We start from the raw sequence: 20,324 nt of genomic DNA on the forward strand, positions 1-20,324 counted from the left end.
CAAGATTCCAGCTGAATGGTTAGGATGGTCGTCGTTGTCAACAATTCCATCTTCAAATTCAATGGGGAAATCCTCAATATTCAATTGAACAGAATTATTTTTAAGTTTGTATTTTCAGGTCTTTCTTCAGATTCACTTATGTCTAAAAAATCATCATCACTATTCCAAAAATTTAGCTGCTATTTGTTCTAATTCCTTATCAGTCAGAAGTCTATTGGTAGTTATAATTATCCTGCAAAAACGCTATAAACCTTAAATAATCATGGAGTTTGGTCGACAATAGTGTAACTTCAAAGTAAATAATAAAATATATAGCTGCTCTTACCTTTAGATTTGACATAAACTTTAATCCAAAGTAGAATAGCATCAAAAACTTACTAAAAACAATGATAATCTAGTGACACTTTTGGCACAAGTCGAATAGTATAAGTAAGCTAACCAATTTTAGGGGTGAGTAATCTCACTCGCAGCAGCCAGCCTTATTGTCATATGTATTAGGATGTATCTAATATGTTACACAGCGAAATAATGGAATTGTTGTTGTTACATTTAATATAATAATCCTGTTTCTATGAGCTGTATGGTTTTAAAGTCTATCAGTAGGGTGCTAACCTGGCTGTAGACCCCCTCCTACTTTATCCGGGCTTGGGACCCGCAACCGTTCTGTCGAGCTACTCGATCCACCCAACAAAACTGCAAGCAGATGAAATCATCAAAAGCGTTAATATTGGTAGCCCAAAATGAAGATAGTCTGCAAAGAGTGGTCCACAGATTTAACATAAGAGCAAAAGAATTTAATATGACAATCTCATCTCAGAAAACTAAAACAATAGTAGTCAGCAAAGAACTAACCAGATGTAAAATAGAAATTGATTACATCGGTATTGAACAAGTAATGGAAATAAAATACCTGGTAATTACACTATCTAGTTATGGAGACCTGGACAAAGAAGTGAGAGTTCAAAAAAGCAAATAGACTGGCAGGATGCCTTAATAACACTATATGACGAAACAGACACATTAACACAGATGAACTCAAGAATTTATAAAGCCAGTGTAAGACCAATAATGACATAATATGCCTCAGAAACAAGACCCAACACAGCCACAACGCAAAGACTATTGGAAACGGTAGAACTGAGAAGAATTACAGGAAATACGCCGAGAGATCGAAAGAGAAGACATTAAAAGAAAATGCAACTTACAGTGCATAATTGAATGGACACAAAATAGAAAAAAAAAGAATGGAATTACCTCATAAGCAGAATGGAGGAGATAAGTCACCAATCAGCAGGATTATTGGACGACCGCGCAAAAGATGGAGTGACAACCTTCCATAGAGATATTAGTCCGCCAATGAACAAGCAGAATTGCTTATAAAGAGGAAGAAGAAGAAATTTAATATACGCAGCGGACAACTGTTGTAGCAAATTTGCTACATTGCTCAGTATAGGGTTATGTTTGAATTTAAAAAATTCTCAAACCATTCAAAACCAATCCAAAAACATTTATTTCACATACTATGTGTACGATTTTACTCAATAGTATTTATTAGTATTGAGTAAAGTAAATTAGTTTTAAGTAACCTTGAAAAGTCAGCATCAAAGAAATACTTAGGAATGACCAGGAAAAACTACGTCTGACAGTTGGTTTTTTTATCTGGTCATTGTCAACTAAGCAAACATCTCCACATACTGGGGTTAGGAGACACACCTCTATGCAGGAAGTGTGAACGAGAAGACGAAACTGTAGAGCATGTCCTATCTGAATGAGTTATCGTTAATACGAGAGTACGCGTTCGACGAGTTCTGGCGTTCTGACGAGTTCCCATATAAGGGAGATGTCTCCTGGTGTCTTGTCCACCTTCCTTAAAATGGCAGGATGGACAATGAGCTAAGGACCACAGCTCCCTGAGAGGATGCACAATCAGTCAACTGTGGCCTAAGTGCTGTGGAACTTAACTCGCCCTCCCTACTCTACAGATAGATAGATAGTATTGAGTAGTTATTGTAACAGGATGCAATAGTTTTTAAATAACTGATATTGATTTTTTTATTAAAAATGTGTCAAATAGAATTGAAGAACAAATTAAAAAGAATGAAACCTTAGTTTGGAAAGATTAAACATAAAACCACAATAACTTTAATATGTTTTATTAATTTAAATATATCACTTTTTTCTTCTTCTTGCTTCATTTGGATTTTTCTTCATCCAATATTTAAATTCTTGTCCTGGTCTTATGCACAGCTGCGCCGATTTTGAATTGACGTCTCTCATCACAAATGGAGAAAAACCTTAAAAGTGTATAAAGATAATTATTGCATGTTACCAAAATGCAGCTTAATATAAAATGTAATATCAAGCTGTTTTTAAAACTATATTGGAAAGATATCTCAATTTATAAATACTCTTAATATTGATCATCTAAATTTTGAGTTATTTCATGAACGTGACTATAAATCTTGTTGTCGACATATCACCAAAGAATATAATAATTTTGGGTTAAGTTAAATAACGCCTACAAGCTGCATAGCGTACGGCACAAGAAGAAGAGGAAGTGGTAAGTTGCCAGAACAAGATGAGCAGTGAATAATTTTGTTTGTATATATTATGTAAGCAACTATATATTATGTAAGCGACACATTAGAACAACTGATAGAGAAGAAAATGGCAAAAGGTAAACCGGTCCATCTGGCCTTTGTTGATCTAAAGAAAGCATATGACTCAATACCTAGAGTCAAATTATGGGAAGCAATGAATGATCTCGGAATCCGACAAACACTAATAAAAGCAGTTAAAGCACTATACAAAGAAAACAAAGTAGCTATTAAATGTGGAAATAAAGCCTACAATCCATTTAAGACGACAAAAGGACTTCTACAAGGCTGTGCTACGTCCCCTACTCTGTTTAAAATATTCTTGGAAAAGACACTCAAACCATGGAGGAGAAAGTGCGAAGGAATGGGCATACCAGTAAGAGACGAATACCTATACACCTTAAGTTTTGCCGACGATCAAGTAGTCATCGCACAAGATGAAGAAGATCTCAGCTTTATGCTCAGAAAACTAGAAGAAGAATATAAAAACAACGGAATGGAAATAAACTTAGAGAAAACCGAATACCTAACAACAGAAAACAAGGATATGAGAAACCTAGAGATAGACGAGGGAAGACAAATAAATGGAACAGATAAATTCAAGTATTTAGGAACCATAATATCGAACCAGGGAACAACAGAAGAAGATATAAACAACAGACTGAGACAAACAAGAAACTGTATAAGACAACTAAACTCAGTGTTGTGGGATAAGAACATTACGATAAAGACAAAAAAGAGAATATATAACACCCTGACAAGAAGTATCCTGACATATGGGTCCGAAAACTGGACAATAAACAAGAGAAATAGAGGTAGAATAAGAGCAGTAGAAATGGAGTTCCTGAGGAGAAGCTGTAGACTTACAAAAAGAGACAGAATTGAAAACGCAGAGATTAAGCGGAGAATGGGAGTGCAATCAGACATAATCGACTATATAGAGGAGAAGAGACTATCCTGGTACGGCCACGTCAGAAGAGCGGACAGAGGACGCTGGATAAACAAAATCACAGAATGGAGCCCGATTGGAAGAAGAAAGAGAGGAAGACCCCGAAGGTCATTCAGAGATGAAATCGACGAGGCTATGGAGAAAAGAACCCTGCGAGATGGAGACTGGAATGACAGGGAAAATTGGAGAAAACGGTTGAGTGAAGGAAGACAGTGAAAACTGTGGAAATCCTTAGTAGTAGTAGTAGTATATATTATGTAAGCGCGTGCTCCCCCTTATCGGGAACCAGTAATTTTAAATAATTCCCCTGTTTTAAAATAATTGTTTATGTTAAATATTTATTCACCCACTTACTTCACCTTTTGTCAGAAGAGTACCAGAATCTACAGGCCATATTCAAACCAAAAAAGATCAAGACAAACAATTTTTGGAAGAAATTTTAAATTTTAAAATATATACGTGATTTACCAAAAATTGGACAAATTCGAATGTAATTATACGTTCGAATTGTTTCTAAATTCCCTTTGTCCGATTCTTCTCGATCGACGATGATAAAATAAAATGTTGTGGAGTAAAGTATAGTTTTATTGACAGCTACTGAATGATTACATTCTAGTTGCGGTAAAAATTTATAATAGACATATAGTTTTATTGACAGCTACTGAATGATTACACTCTAGTTGTTGTTGCGGTAAAAATTTATAATAGACTGCATCCCAAACTATTCCCGAAGCTATATTTATAATCTTACTAAAATGCTACGATTCATCAATTAGTGTATTGACCTCTGTATAGAACAAAAACCTTTGACTTTTGAAAGCTAGCAAATATAATTTAAACCGAGGAAATGATTGCAGGCGTTTTCTTAATATTATTAGGCAATAGATAGATACTTTGTAGATCTAGTCTTGTTACTACAAACATGGGTGTTCCCCAAGGATCTATAATAGGACCAATTCTCTTTGTAGTCTACATTAACGACATCGTACAAGTGGACAGAGCGGTAAATTTCAGTATATATGCGGATGATACGTCAATTATTCTATCTAACAAATCCAACGTAATCCTACAACATCAATGTAATGATTTTCTTTTATCTTTATATTCTTGGTTTTGCGATAACTCGTTGCATCTTAATGCAGAAAAAACGCAAGTTATACATTTTCACAATAAACAAAAATACTTGGAAAATCTTCAGCTTATTTTTAACAACATGCAAAATAACTTCGTCAGGCAAGTTTTTGGGAATAACGATTGACGAAAGTTTGGATTGGAAGTTGCATTGTGGAGCGGTTGTTTCGAAGTTGAGTTCCATTAACTATCTAATTAGAAATTTAAAATATGTTCTGACGGAAAATCAGCTAATTATGATTTATTATGCACTCGTAGAGTCCAGGCTAAGATACGGGATATGTTTTTGTGGTATGTCTGGTTATGCAAATGGTATTTTCGTCATACAAAAGAAAATATTGCGTTGTGTCGCTGGTGTCTCCCGACTAACTAGTTGTAGAGAATATTTTAAAGAATATAAAATTTTAACATTGGCGTGTCTATACATTTTTGAATTATGTGTTTTTATTTTTAATAACTTACATCAGTTTAAAACGAGTGGTGATATGCATAATTTCAATACTAGATATTGTAATAAACTTTATATACCATTTTCAAAAGGTAACATTAAATTTAAATCGCCCAGGGTATACGGGCTACAGGTGTTTAATCATTTACCTACAGTTGTAAAGTCCACTAGTTCAATAAATGTATTTAAGAGGAATCTTAGGCAATTCTTATGTGAAAAAGTGTTTTATACAGTCGAAGAATTTTTTAGATCTTAGATATTAGCTGTATTTCATTTAGCTTTTAAATTCATTTCATGTCTTGTTTAGTCTAGTTTAGTGTTTAGTTTTTAGCAATGTATATTTATGACTAATTCTATACAAACTATGTTTGTCAGAAAGAAAATAAAGAATTTAATTTAATTTAATTTAATAGTTTGCAGGAAGTTAAACAAACTGTAATTAAGCTACTAATCGATATGTTTCAAAATTATACACGGCGAAAGTATACAAATTCAGTAAATTAAGATTAATGTGAGATTACAAATTAATGGACTAATTTGTGATTGAACAACAATAATATTAAAAAACTCACTTTTGCGACAGGCTCTGCTTTTTTTATCAATTTAGCGATACTAAATTCTAACTTTAATGAACTTTTATGTTATATTCAGAATTTAAAACCTAAAATAATAACCGAAACTTGGATAACACAAAAAGATTCTGACAATTTATATACTATAGATGGATACTCTCTTTAGAGTCTCTCTCTTCATTTGTAATTCACCTGACGTGCCTATATCCTCCAGGTAGTACTGACTTAGAAGTTGGTATAATCTTGATTGAAAAAAATGAAACTTCTTTCAAACCTTATCTTATTTGGTAACTTCAATTTTGCCGACACCTCTTGGCCTTTCCCTGTTGTAAGCAATGAACTAATAAATGCGAGAAACATTTTTATAAACTCTGTCTAAAGTTCTAATCTACACCAATTGATTACGAATCCAACTCGTTTCAGAATAAACAATAAATCAATGTTAAATTTGCTTTTTTACAAATGACGACCGCTTACAGAACCGGTGATACGCTCTCCTGGGAGCAATTTTGGTCATGTAGTTATCACAACAACCATACAGTTTATTACGGAATATAATCACCCTAGTGAAAATACGGTTATAAATGAAATATAGCAAATTTTGAAAACCTCTATTTTCAATTGCGAGATGTTGATTCGCCGTTGTTACTAGGAAGTCTAGAAAATCCGGAAGAAATTTGGAATAATTTTATAAGCATCATTGAAAACTACAGAAGACTCAATACCACAAAAAACTTAATATAGGAATAAACTTAAGCCGTGAATTAATACCACTTATACGACACAAACGAAAGTTATGGCCAAAATATAAATGTACAGGTAATATTATGTGACATACAAACTCGCAAAAACTACACAGTAACACTAAATTAATGAAGCCAGAATGGCGATAAAGCTATCGTAAGTGATACATTTGTAGATACATTATCTAAAGTTTTTGCTATTGTATCGTCTCAAAATCAGTCATTCACGAGTTATTTCCAAAATTGATTATATCGATTTTTCACCTGAAATCATTAAGCGCCATATTGACAAATTAAAAAACTACTCATCTCCAGGACCCGATAAAATGTTCACATTATTTTTGAAAAAATGTTCAGATGTTCTCGCTCTTCCACTATCACCAATAATATGTTCATCTTTTAATGCACAATATTTGCCTCGAATTTGGAAGAGTGCTTCGGTAACACCTATATTTAAAAAAGGAAATAAGTTAGATCTCAATAATTACAGACCAATAAGCCTTACACCTGTGATTTGTAATGTTATGGAATCAATAAATATATATAAAAAAAAATAACGAAACAGATTAGAATGGAGAAGAATCCTGGAACAGGCTAAGACCCAAAAAGGGTTGTCAAGCCAGTGATGATGATGATGATGATGATGGAATCAATTATCACACAGTGTCTTTCAGAATTTTTGCTTCGGGAACAAATTATTCCCCTACAACAGATCTCAATAATTACAGCACAATAAGCCTTACACCTGTTATTTGTAATGTTATGGAATCAATTATCACACAGTGTCTTTCAGAATTTTTGCTTCGAGAACAAATTATTCCCCTACAACATTGATTTGTGAAAAGTCGATCAACCATGATTAATTTACTGTGGTGTGTTAATGAATGGATAGCAGCATTGCATAAAAAACTACCTGTGGAGTGGATGTTACGTATTTAGACTTTGCAAAAGCATTTGATCTAGTACCAAGAAAAAAATTATACTCAATTATACTAAAATTATACATCTTGGTACTGAAAATTTGAGTTGACCAGAGCATATTTCAAACATTACTAAAAAAGCGAATAATAAATTATATTTACTTAATAAGACTTTTACAAAAATGTCCTTTTCTGGCTCTATTCGTTTGTATAAAATTTCTGTCCGACCCCTACTGGAGTACTGTGGAACAATTTGGTGCCCAGAATTAGTACGTGATAGAACTCTTATAGTTAGTGTTTACTCGAGAATGTTAACCTTAAACAGTAACATTAACTTAATTACCAATCACCAGTCATACTGCAGCCAATTGGCTTATTGTATACCTTCAATTTATTCATAATGTCCAATCCAAATTTATGTTATTATGTTATTATCTACTAAAATTCTCTTTTTAAAATATTGAATTTAAAATAATGTGATTAAACATAATAATATATTTTTTTCTTTCATAAAAAATTATTCAAAGCTTAAAAAGAAAAATTAAATGAAATTCTAGAGTTAATTTTTAGTTTTATTTAGAGAGGAAGCATTGTCAAGAAAGTTTTATAGTGATTTAAATAGATTACTTTATTCTTAGTGTTGTAAATTAGTTATAATTCAAACCACCTAGTTGTGTTAGTTAAACATATTCATAATCAGCAATATGTTTTTATAACTATCTAATACAGAGTGACCGCGATCGTGTTGTTTAGTTTACAATTACTGTGAATACCTGTTACTGTACATAAAAGAACTGTGATCATAGTCTCCGTTTAAGAATTACTGTTATTCAAAAATCATGGTTACTGATCATGGCACGATTTAAAAATCACCATGTTCACTACCACTAATATAAAAGTCTACCCAAACAAGTTACAGAATGTTAATAAGGATGAAAGTTTTTAAAGTACATTTTAATTTATCTATATAGAAGTAATTTTATATTAAAATCAATCTGTTAAAGTAATACACATCTATTTTGTTACCTAACAATTTTAACAGATAGGAAAAACAAATAAAATGATATTTATTATTGCTCTAACGAAATCACAAATATTGCAATTTAATTACATACCTGCTGTATAATCGTCATCAAGAGGATTAGTCTTAGTTCTAGCCAACCTGGTGGGCCTATTATCTGGCATAGGCTGATCTGCTACCAATACAGGATTATTTGGATGTTTACCCCCTTTTATCCTTGGTAAACTATACTTCTTTCCTCTGCCTGTAAGAGGCCTTTTGGAATTAATGTGAATTTGCATTTTCCCTTGTGCATCTAAAGATACAGCTACCTTCTTCAATGTGTTATTCCCACATTTCGGACAGAATTTATTAGTCATGACACTAGTTGTTTTAAAACAAGCATAGCAACGTAAAATGTAAGTTCTAAGCTGTTTTATAAGTCTTCCATCTAAAGCTGATACATTCAAATTCATTTGTCTAAGGACATTCTGCATAGCAAAATCTGTAGTCATGCATGATACTTCTACATGGTTTTCTTCCATTATTTCAGAGTTTAATTGTTGTTTAGCTGATTTTACATTTGATGGGGTTATCCAGCCACTATCATCATCACTGTCGTCTTCAAATTCTATGCTGTTTTCTGAATCTCCACTTTCTATAAGGTTTTTAATAATTAATACATTTATATTATTATTCAATATTTTACAATTATTATTAACTAAATTAGAACATCAGCAAGTTGGGTTGCAATCAAGCAATCTATGTAAAAATTAATTAGCAGCTTGACTTGATGATTGATGTTTTGAAATTATATTAATATTACTTTTAAAGAGAACCAGTACATTTTTTATACACTATTGGTTATTCAATTCTTGGACATTCCATAGTGAATGTCATAATTAGGTGATTTGGAATTATGCAAAAACTAGAGTTGGAAATTGGAAAGGGAAAAGAATAAATTAGAGAAAGATAACATGAGATAATAACATAACATGGATCAGGATTTAATAAATTGAATAATAGCATCACCAGCATTGATTCTACAATCATTTATGGGTCTTGTAGATTGTATATACCAAAGGAGGCATTTGCTTTCATGGATGGTACTGGTCTATGTCTGCTCTAAGATGTTTCTTCATTCCAACCTCTTATGCACTTTGTTTTTTCAGCTGGATATATTCAGAATCTTCAATTCTTTTTCCACTTGTTTCCTGTATCTGAGTCTTGGCTTTAGTTTTCTTCCTGTGGGTGTCTATTTAGTTTCTCTAATTTTTTATTTAAGAGTAGCTAACTGTTTGTAATTCTTTTTTGATAATGTACATATCTCTGATCCATATATGGTAAGCTTAGAAACGCCTTATAAGAGCTCTATAGATTCAGTACTTTATTTTTCTTAATAAGTGCTCAGATCTCAGTAGTAATTTTCTTCTCTAACTTCTTTAGTACATGTACAAAATATGTGTAAAATGAAGAATGGGGAAGGCTAGGAGCGCATTCAACAACATGGCCAAACCCTTTAAAAGCTACAACCTTAATCTGGAGATAAAATTAAGGCTCCTACGATGTTATATCTTCTCGTTATTATACTACAGAGTTGATTCCTGAACACTAACTGAAGCGATGGAGAAAAAACTTGAATCCTTCGAGATGTGGCTATACAGAAGAATCCTAAGGATATCCTGGACAGACAAGATAACCAACGAGACTGTACTACGAAGAATGGGGAAAGAAAGAGAGGTGATGTATACCATTAAAAGGAGAAAGTTAGAACATCTAGGACATATAATGAGAAACAGCACTAAATACAGATTACTGAAAATAATCTTTCAAAGCAAAGTATTTGGAAAGCGAGGAATTGGGAGAAGAATATCATGGTTAAAAAACCTGAGGAAATGGTTCTCCACAACAACTAATCTATTTAAAGCATCAGTTAATAAAATAATTATAGCCAGAATGATCGCCAATAGATGCTATTTTGGGCTTAATCTCCTTTTTAAATCTACAGTTATATCAATAAATACAAAAGTAAAACTACAAAACAATAATACGCCCAGTCCTAACATATGGTTCAGAAACCTGGACTTTAACAAAAAGCAATGAAAACATATTAGGATGTTTCGAAAGAAAAATACTAAGGCGAATCTATGGAGTGGTAAATGAAAATGGTGTCTGGAGAAGACGATACAACTTCGAACTCTATAGAGTATACCAGGAAACAAATATCGTAAAACACATTAAGATAGGACATCTGAGGTGGGTAGGCCATGTAATGCGGATAGACCGACCCAGCTAGAAAAACACTCCTTGATAGACCTATTGGTCAAAGAAGAAGAGGAAGACCCAGAACAAGATTCCTAGATAACATAGATCAAGATATGAGAAATGAAAAGAAAGAAATGTGCTTGGCCGAGGAAGGTGATGGATAGGGACGACTGGAAAAAAATTCTTAGGGAGGCTAGGACTCACACAGGGTTGTAAAGCCAAAATGATGATGATGATGATTGCCAATATTCGAAACGAATAGGCACCAAAAGAAAAAGAACTTCTTCAGTGATGTTGTGGACTTCACTAATGATCCCAAATATTTAGGCTTTCAAAGTTATATTCTCCTATGGTTGTTTTGGGTAACTTCATCCTGCTGAAGTTTTGCTTTACTTAATTTTTAGGCTACTCTTTTTATCAGGTTGGATGCTTCTATCATCGTGTCACTTCCTTCTATAGTCCAACAATCAATTGAAGAGGGTTACTCATTGGCAAGACTCAAATGTTAAAATTGTTCTGAAGCTATTTTCTTGTGGCATCTTAAAAAGCATTGCTATTTTAATGGGAATAAGCCATTAAAATAAGATTTTAAACTTCAATTGCTCAAATGTTAAACCATCAACTGCTGGGAAATTCTGCAATTTAAGGGCATCATAATTTCATTAATTTTTAATGATTGAATTATTTTATTAGAAATTAATTCCATCATGATGGCTCTGTAGATACCTTTGTAGGTCATTCTGTGATTTTTTCTTTGCCCAAGTCTTACTTCTACAGGAATATAGGTATGTGACTTCCTACGAATAATGCTTTTCCTTTAATTAATGAACAATGGTTTATGTCATCTAAAAACTGTAATGTCATTTTACAACTTCATCATTCTGGTTTTACAATTCTGCGTGGGTCCTAGCCTCCTCAAGAATTTCTCTACAGTTGTCTCTATCCAACGCCTTCCTCTGCCAAGCATGTATTCCCATTTTTCATGTCTTTATCAATGTTATCAAGGAACCTTGTTCTGGCTCTTCCTTCCTTGGTCTTTTACATCTTTACCATCCCACAGACACAAGAATCAGCTAACATTTACTATCAAAAAGGAAATATGTGCTGCAACAACATCTGTTATGATCATATTACCATAGAATGGTTGTTGAAAATTAAATGAATATTATTTAATATTTTATTGGGAATTAAATACTGGTGACTGGTCAATCTGCAACATTGTAATTTATAAATATTCAGACAGTTTTTGCAATCAATATTTAACTTATCATTGTTGTTATAATATCAACTTAAATTTGAGCTCAATTGCTTCCTTTGCACAGTTTCAGTACTTATTTTGTTAATTTTATTCCATCTTTTTTCATGGAATAAAAATGGATATAATAAATGGCACAACAGGAGGAAAAACAAATTATCTCATTGTATATAATATGATGGACTAAAAAAAAAACAATATCAGAAGCTGTTAGTTGCTGTTCTTTTTTGACAGGATTGCTATTGGATACAGTTGAATGTATTTTGTGCAAAAAAAATTGTGTAACATCTTCCATTCATGTATTTTCTGGTATAGGGTTTAGTGATACAGACTTCTTACTTAGCTGCCCTCCGATACATGCTGGCTCAGTAAACACTCTCGCTGCCAATAATATTTTAAATTTTTTCGTCGTGTGCCAAAAATATACTATTTTGTTAAGATGAAACACTTGGCGGCGAGAGTGTTAAATTAGAAAATAAAAAATTTCTGGTATCTGCCAAGATCGAACCTGGTTTATCCAGCTTGATAAACTAGTACCTAGCTATGGGAAAGGCAGTTGAAAGTAACATGAGTACTGAAGCATAGTATTAGACAAAAAAATGTATTTAGACATATTTCACCAGACAAAGAATGCAAACAATTCATATTATGCAATAAATAAAGCTATTCTAGACAAAAAAAGGAATAGATTTGAAAACTAAATTGAGAATAATTTACAATGTGATAGCACAAAATTTTATAATACTAAAGTAACAGCCATAGATCCTTCTAAGAAAGATTTAAATGTGAGACAAACAGAAATATGACAGTATTAAAAGAATAAAAATAAAAATTTAGAAAAAATTAAACATTTAGGTCAGGATTTTAAAGCATAGAGAAAGTAAATTAGGAGCTAAAGTAGATAAATCTGATATCTGTAATGGGTAAAGGATATGTGAAGAAGTTAATATCTCAAACTTTATAAATGGTACAGATACCTAAATCTATTTAGAAGTGTACATTTTCATAATGATTCTTAACTCAGGGTAACCTACACATGTTAAAAATCTGTGGACATTTGGGAAATATTAATACAGCAGTGAACTACACAATTACATAGTACTAATATAAATATCTTACCAGATTTTTCTACATCTTTAACTGGTGTCAAAATATTATCGACATCATTAGTGTCTAGCTTATCTAATCCTTCTATATTTTGATCAATTTCTTCTGTATCTTCTTCTTGATCATCTCCTGCTTTATTATCTTCCGATTTTTGTGTTTTCCCAGGTAAATAGAATCCAGTAACATCTGGATTCATTTCAAGAGTTTTATTCTCAGTAGTAACTTCAGCTTTTTGCATAACAGGTTCAATTCTTAGACCTTCAGTGCCACTCTTTTCTTTATGAAGTTGATAGGTAAGGGCCATTACTTTTATATCTGTTGCTGATAAACTGGGATAATCTCCAGTTTTTTTGGAGAATTCTGTTATTAATGATACATTTTCAGGGAAGACATCTTGTACGATTAAATCGTATGGTAGCACCACTAAACGTCTAAGCTGTCGCTTGTTCTTGATTTCATCTACTACTTCTGGACATGTTACCATTTTTTCTCCAACATCCTGTATTACAATAAACATTTTATTAACTTGAATCAAACACTAGGATAAATACTTACCTGCAATGGTGCATTCTGTATAAATGCTGTAGTGTCTACTACTAGGTAGCTTACTGGTTTTAGTAAGTTATTGGTCATGGTCATATTTTTTTAAACAAGATTATTTTTATTACATGACTGACATGACAACATGTGACAATACTAAAAAGAATAGAGGTTATGTTTTGTTTTGACAAAGACACGTACCTACATTCTAACTGCAACCGAAAGGTGGCACAAGTTTGTATAACGTGTTGTCTAATAATTGGGATCTCTATTTGCAATTCAATCAATCTTCGCCTTGGCGAAATTGCCGTAAATGTAATTTTTTACCGTGAATATATATGTTAAACCTGAAGCCACAAATTCATATTCGTTATCCATATACTTTGATTTCTCAAAATTAGTTTTTCCTTGCCAATTTCTTGGTTGCCATTATAATACTCTTGTAATTAAAGAGAAATGTTTGGAGATTAACTACTACAAAAATTATTATGTACTTTTAAGACTTCTTCGTCGTTGTCATTATCAGGTGGTTCACGATAAACGTCGTCTTCTTTAGGGACCTTGGCATATTTTTAAAACGTAGGACGTTTTTGAAATAAGCCAGTTTCGGATCATTTTGCCATTCTTCGCCGGTGGCCGTAGTGACTCTCCACAGTAGCTTTCCTACGTGCTTCAATTTATCTTTGCTAATGTGGTTAAGTTGTCGACTCATACTTCATTTGGATTGATGTCAAACCTTTTTTCAAAATACTTCTAAACAAACCAATGTTTGGGTTGTAGGTTTTGTCCCCTTTAACTAATACGACGTTATTTTGTTTTCTTGATCTTGCCGAAACAATCTTTTTTATTTTTGATATCTAAAAGTGTGAAAGTGCCAACTTTGCATATAAACGATGCTTGGGTTTCCAATCGCAGAACTTGAAATCCATATAGTCCAAAATAGTCCTCAGGTGTCAGAATAACTTGTATTCTTTTAAGTTTTTTCTCGATCTTCCCAAACACCCTATTCGACCGGCGGTAAGAATGAATACCCTCAAACAGCCAGCGACGACTTGTCATAGACAAAATTGTTTGGTGTTTATTCTGGCCTCCATATACATCACACATTAATCTTACGACACTGTCATCTTTTAAATCTGTGTTAGACAATCTGTGATACATTGCCGAAGCCACTTTGATTAGAGCCCTTGCCATACTCATCCTCTGACCATACATAGCTAAAACAATTTTCCTTCGTTCATGGGGTTCTAGAATATCCCACTACGGTTGTCAAGTTATGTACATTCAGCTGTCTGCTGTAGTACGCTGCTTAATCCGGAACTTAAGTCACCGGAATTTTTTTTTGCAAGTCGAAGGATAAAATCAATAATCTTAATAAGCTTGAGAGATTTACGAAAAGAGTAAGCTCTGAAATTGATAATGCATTATTAAATTTTTTACAAAAAAAAAAAAGAAAGGGGGTACCATTAAAAAACGAAAGAAAAAGTTGCTTAAAACTGAACCCGGTCAATTAGTTCAATTTGAAGAATTTAATCAAAACCAAGAGGGAAGTGGGAACGAGGATTTAGAAGGAGAAATAGAGTTGGAGACGAATGACGACGAAAATTTAGCAGAAGAAATGGAGATGGAGATGAATAACAGTGACGATAATAATGGTGAGAAGGCAGATGAATTACATGAAAAAGAGCAGGGTGAAGTGGTGGAAAATATAGAGTCCGATGAAAATATCGAAGTAGATGGAAATAATCTAAAAATTGGTACTTTTGTGGTGGTCAAATTTCCTACAAAAAAACCTTTCATATATAGTAGAAATAAATAAATTTTTAAGAAAAAATGTAAATGGTTTTGTGTATCCACACATATCAGACATATCGGACGTCAATTTTGAAGACATTTGAAAAATATTAAAGAAACCTTCCAAAACTTTGTTTTTAATAAAAGTGTAATAATTTTTCTTGTATTTTTGTAATAAAAGTTTTTTAATAAAAAAACTCAAAAAATAGAGCTTTTTGTTATAGTTTTTATTAAAAAATAAAATTCAAAACGTATATCGTGGGAAAAGTAGTCAAATCAAAAAGTATGCCGTAGGCAAAGTAGTCCTATTACGTTTCAATTTTGCCGTACAGTGAATTTAAAATAGGTGGGCAATGTTGAACTTTTCCGGGACAACTTTGCCCACCTTGTATTTAATTTTTGTTCTCGGCTGTGTTAAAGATTGTGATAAAAAATGATAATTACATTTTCTGTGCTAAGAAAAGAAATATTTAAATAAAACTGAAATTTGCTGGGCAAAGTAGGAAATGTATACGGTAACGGAATTGTGTTTCTAGCGCCTTTAAGTAATCTACAATAATTTTTGCAATAAAAGTTTAACAATGATTTTTCTCGATTATAAAATTGTCGACACTGGAAACCATTTCGAACGAATTTTTTCCTACCCTACTTTTGCACATATTGATTTTTTTAATAAAACTTTTAAATTTTATCATTCGAAATAACCATATCACAATTTTTTCCTTGAAGCAAGTTCACATTTTCGTTCGGTTCAAAGAATATTTCGATTTCATCCTTTAATAACAATATTCTTAAACTTTGACCTCTTGACAACCATATTACTTCTGTATGTAATAATAAAGTTGTGTAGTTGGAACCCGTATCCTTACAGATATTTGAAAATGTATACCTAATCTTAATAGCATCCTGAAGCATATCGTTATATTCTGGTGCTAATTTTTTGCTGCAAGGGACTGTCAGTGAATAAGGCAGTGAGTAAAGGTTATATGATCATAAATGAGCAGTTTAAAAAAATGATTTAAAACTAATATTTTTTCCCGTCATCGCTCTTGCACCATCTGTGCATATTGCACAGCAATTTTTCCATTCTAAACATTCAGTATTTTAAGAAAAAGATATAATAAAAAGAACATATTACATATAATAATTGATTAATTGATTACAGAATAAATAAAAAAAGCTAAAATCTCGTTACGGTGGAACACACAATTGACTACACTGGAAGAGCGTCAATACTACACTAGTTCAGAGTACATAGCACACTTTTTTATGTACTGTGCACTAGTTCACATTACAGTCAGTGTTATTAAATCACTGTTCTCAGTGATTTAATAGTGGTCACTGGTACAAGTAAAGGGGCTATGCCGATTTAAGCACAAAACAGGTCATTTTCCCATGTAAATCTCCATAAGAAAATCTAAGGTCCATTCTGGTCATTTTTTGGCTCTTTTTGTGGTGGAGGCGCGACGGCATACCGGATAGTGACGTGTGAGGTATCAATGAAAAGGGAAGGGGGTAACGAACATGTTAAGATAAAAATCAAACGCAAATCCTGTGCCAAAACGGCGCTATATCGTATCTCCGTTGTTATTGGTTCGATTGTGACGTACGAGGGCTCGTTGGAAAGGGGATGAAAAATGGGGTTGAACGCAGTATGTGCCGTGCGCATCGGAGCATGCCAAAAGGTCATTACGTCATATCTTTGTTTCTATTGGTCTGATCGAGACGTACGAGGGCTCGCTGGAACGGGGAGGAGACGGGGAATACTTTGACACAAAAAACAAAGATGGCAGCATTGCCAAATGGGCGCTAAAACATCTTCGTTGCTATTGGCCTGATTTTGACGTATGAGGTGTCAAATGAAAGCGTTGGTGACACAGAAGCCATGTCAACGCAAGGTTAGTAGATATTAAGTAGGTTGTCTCGTAACTATGTGGGCGAAGCGAGGGGAAGGCAGAATGCTTACGTCACTCATACGACAAAGTCAAATTTGACAGTTGATGGACAGTTGTCTGCACGTCTGAGTTTAAGTTCACGTTTGTTGTTGTCTCTATTCTATAGTATCATTAGTTCGTTTATTTGTTTAGTTATTGTTTAGTTTTTATTTTTAAATATAGGTATAAGGACAATATTATTTATAGAGACTTATTATTTAGTTATTTGTGTACATAAACACTTGTGAAGTGTGTTTTCGTAGCCGTGATATCAACGTTTGTCATAACAATTATATGTAGTTTTGTACGTTATAATAATGATATATTTTTTAGATGAGATAAGTATATATAGCTAAGAATAAGATTTGTGCTTGAAGGACTAATCATTTTTTGTATTTTAATCTAATAATAAATTATTTATATTACCTATTGGTTTTTTTTTTGCCTACCACTAGATATGATAAAAATGCTGCAAATTCCAGGAAAAGCATAATAAGTAAGTTCCTACATATTTAGTATTTTTGCTTTTGAACTTTTTCTACTGTTTTTTTTGGGTTTTTGTGCGAAATAAACTGTTATCTCCATTTAAAACACACAATATTATCACTATAATCAATTCTATTTTTTGTCATCAGACTGTTGATTTTAGAAAAAAAAATTGATATAATTACTAATATAAGAACCACTTAACATCCCTATACCCAAGAAAATCCCAAAATATATTGCAAAACCTAAGTTTTTGAACCTTATATTAGCATTGAAGCTTATGGCAATTTTAAAAGTGTCGTATGGGTGACGTATTCCCGCCTTTAAAAAGCGAGCATTTGATTGGTCTATAGTTACGAGACAACCTACTTAAATATCTACTAACCTTGATGTCAACGTTCAGTATGAACATTCTTCTTCTTCTTTTCCGTACAGTGCCTAAGAGAACGTGACATTCGACGTAGAAGGTGAAATGTCACGCGAAATGACGTGACATTCGACGTAGAACGTGACATTCGACGCAGGACGTGAAATGTCGCGTGAAATGACGTGACATCCGACGTAGAACGTGACATTCGACGCAGAACGTAAAATGACGTGACATTCGACGCAGGACGTGACAGTTATGTGTCAGTCAACGCAAGACGTCGCTTGACATACATAGAGTAATGGAATTTAAATAAAACAATCATTAAGAAGGAACACATCAACCTTTATTCGTATATAGTTACAATTTTGTTTAAAAAAGTTTTTAATTGTTTTAATAGACCGTCTTCAGGGCAGGGTGTTCCAAAAAGTTCCCAGCTAAACGTTCCTGCTGCTACAACTCTACGTGTGTATTCGCTATACTTATAATAGGTATTGTTCTGGAAAAAGTAAATAAACCCATCCATATAGCGGAATGCTGATGTTATTTTATCTGGTAGTCCTGGGAAGAGATAATTTATTGGTCCACCGTTTAAGACATCTCCAGCTTCATTAAATTCAGTATAAGAATTATCATTGTATAATAAATACGTTTGGCAGCTGTTTGTTTGAAACAAGGCATTTATTTTGGTTCTCGCAGGTATAGAAGGAAACATAAAACGTTTTTGAATTTTTAAATTGGGAAAAGATGCAGCGTAATACTGATTATTGCTTATAGTTAATAAGTGTCCCTCGGAATTCTGAAAAACATGTGAAACGTGCGTATACCTCAACTCTTTGGGGAGATAATCGGTAATTAATTCAGGATATTTTGGAAGGTGCATCTCATTTAAATCAAACTTCCATATATACGGGCCAGATCCAACGTACATTCGATAATTTGGAAATTGTGGAGATGTAGCTAGAAACATGAAATCGGGATACTGAATTAGACATATTTTTTTTATTGCAGGTATTTTCGGCAAATAGGCCCTGTTTTTTAGTGCAGGTGTTTTCGGTACTTTGCTCCTGGTTTGCGAAATTGTTCGCGTAACTGGTGTTGTTGTTGTTGATATGGGAACTGTTTTTGGTCCATATAGCATGCTCATTGCCTTTTTATCATCATCACCAAAACTTGGCACATCTTGGTGATACCAAGCATACATAATAGACGAATCACTAGTACTATGTTCCAGTCCGAGGGAATGACCAATTTCATGCATTAGGACAGCCAAAAAATTGACTTCACCATCAGGAGCTCTGCCATTTCCTACATACCACCGTTCATTAGCATCAAGATGAATTTCGGTACAATCACCGTTTACGCTGGGATAGTATGCGTGGGCCAATACTTTTCCGGGGCCATAGAAATTATGGGGCCACTGGAACACGGTGGTCAGTATTCTCTCGCTGCAAATGTGCGCGTGCATTCCATCCTTTGTGTGCAGGTGTGACTCTGTATAAATACACATCTAGATGTTATAAAATCGTGTATTTAAATATTGAGATTAAGGCACTCACATTAGATTCGGCACCCATCTAGACCAAACTAGAAAACAGATGATACTGCTTCGCTGTCTTTCTGGATACGAGAAAGGCTTTTAACAAGGACTCGCACACTGGCCTACTCCACAAAATCAAAAAGCATCTACCTCATAGATTCTATGGCGTACTGGAATCTTACATAAATAATAGACACTTCCTAGTTAGACACCAAGCACTTATACCCAGTTGAAGCAGGTGTACCCCAAGGCAGTGTTCGTGAACCTGTGCGTGTTTTACCTCCTATACACCATAGATTTCCCAGCAACACACATTTAACGACAATAGGTACATTTGCGGATCAAGAACCAGAACAAGGTTCCTTGATAACATCGATGAAGATATGAGAAATATGAGAATACGAGGAGGCCAACACCCACGCAGGGTTGTAAAGCCAGAATGATGATGATTACCTACTGCACGGTAGCAAAAGAGTAAGGAGGAGTAATTATATCCCGCGGTACACACTAGAAATACGACATTATATACGATACATATATAAAGATAAATAATTAATAAAGTCAAATAGCAAATTGTACCTGAAAGAGATAATATTAAAAATAATATTTTAAAAAGATAAAATGAAAAAAACGTTATGGAATAAAAGAAATAAACGTTCGTTTACAACTAATGTAT

At 33.3% G+C, this 20,324-nt stretch overlaps 2 protein-coding genes across 2 annotated transcripts in view; one reads left to right on the forward strand and one right to left on the reverse strand.

Moving 5' to 3' along the window:
• LOC140439543 (ribonuclease P protein subunit p40-like) overlaps positions 1-20,324 on the forward strand; it is a 110,509-nt gene that overhangs the window by 21,733 nt on the left and 68,452 nt on the right. The gene's annotated exons all lie outside the window — the stretch shown is intronic.
• On the reverse strand, positions 2,138-13,702 carry LOC140439539 (RNA-binding protein NOB1). The gene is made up of 4 exons (XM_072529508.1): positions 13,543-13,702; positions 13,000-13,486; positions 8,476-9,018; positions 2,138-2,294 (listed from the first exon to the last, which is right to left on the reverse strand). Exons 1-4 carry the CDS (start codon positions 13,624-13,626, stop codon positions 2,170-2,172), a joined length of 1,239 nt encoding a protein of 412 aa, XP_072385609.1. The 5' UTR covers positions 13,627-13,702; the 3' UTR covers positions 2,138-2,169.

This window comes from Diabrotica undecimpunctata, chromosome 4, assembly GCF_040954645.1.
Source record: "Diabrotica undecimpunctata isolate CICGRU chromosome 4, icDiaUnde3, whole genome shotgun sequence".
NCBI classification, from domain to species: Eukaryota; Metazoa; Arthropoda; class Insecta; order Coleoptera; family Chrysomelidae; genus Diabrotica; species Diabrotica undecimpunctata.

What these genes read in the sequence shown, in the direction of transcription:
- LOC140439539 (XM_072529508.1), bottom strand. Translation starts at nt 13,626, where the DNA reads ATGACCATGACCAATAACTTACTAAAACCAGTAAGCTACCTAGTAGTA. An exon ending in TAAAGATGTAGAAAAATCTG is followed by an intron (nt 9,019 to 12,999) that starts GTAAGATATTTA and finishes AAAACCTTATAG; the next exon opens with AAAGTGGAGATTCAGAAAAC. An exon ending in TGATGACGATTATACAGCAG is followed by an intron (nt 2,295 to 8,475) that starts GTATGTAATTAA and finishes TACACTTTTAAG; the next exon opens with GTTTTTCTCCATTTGTGATG.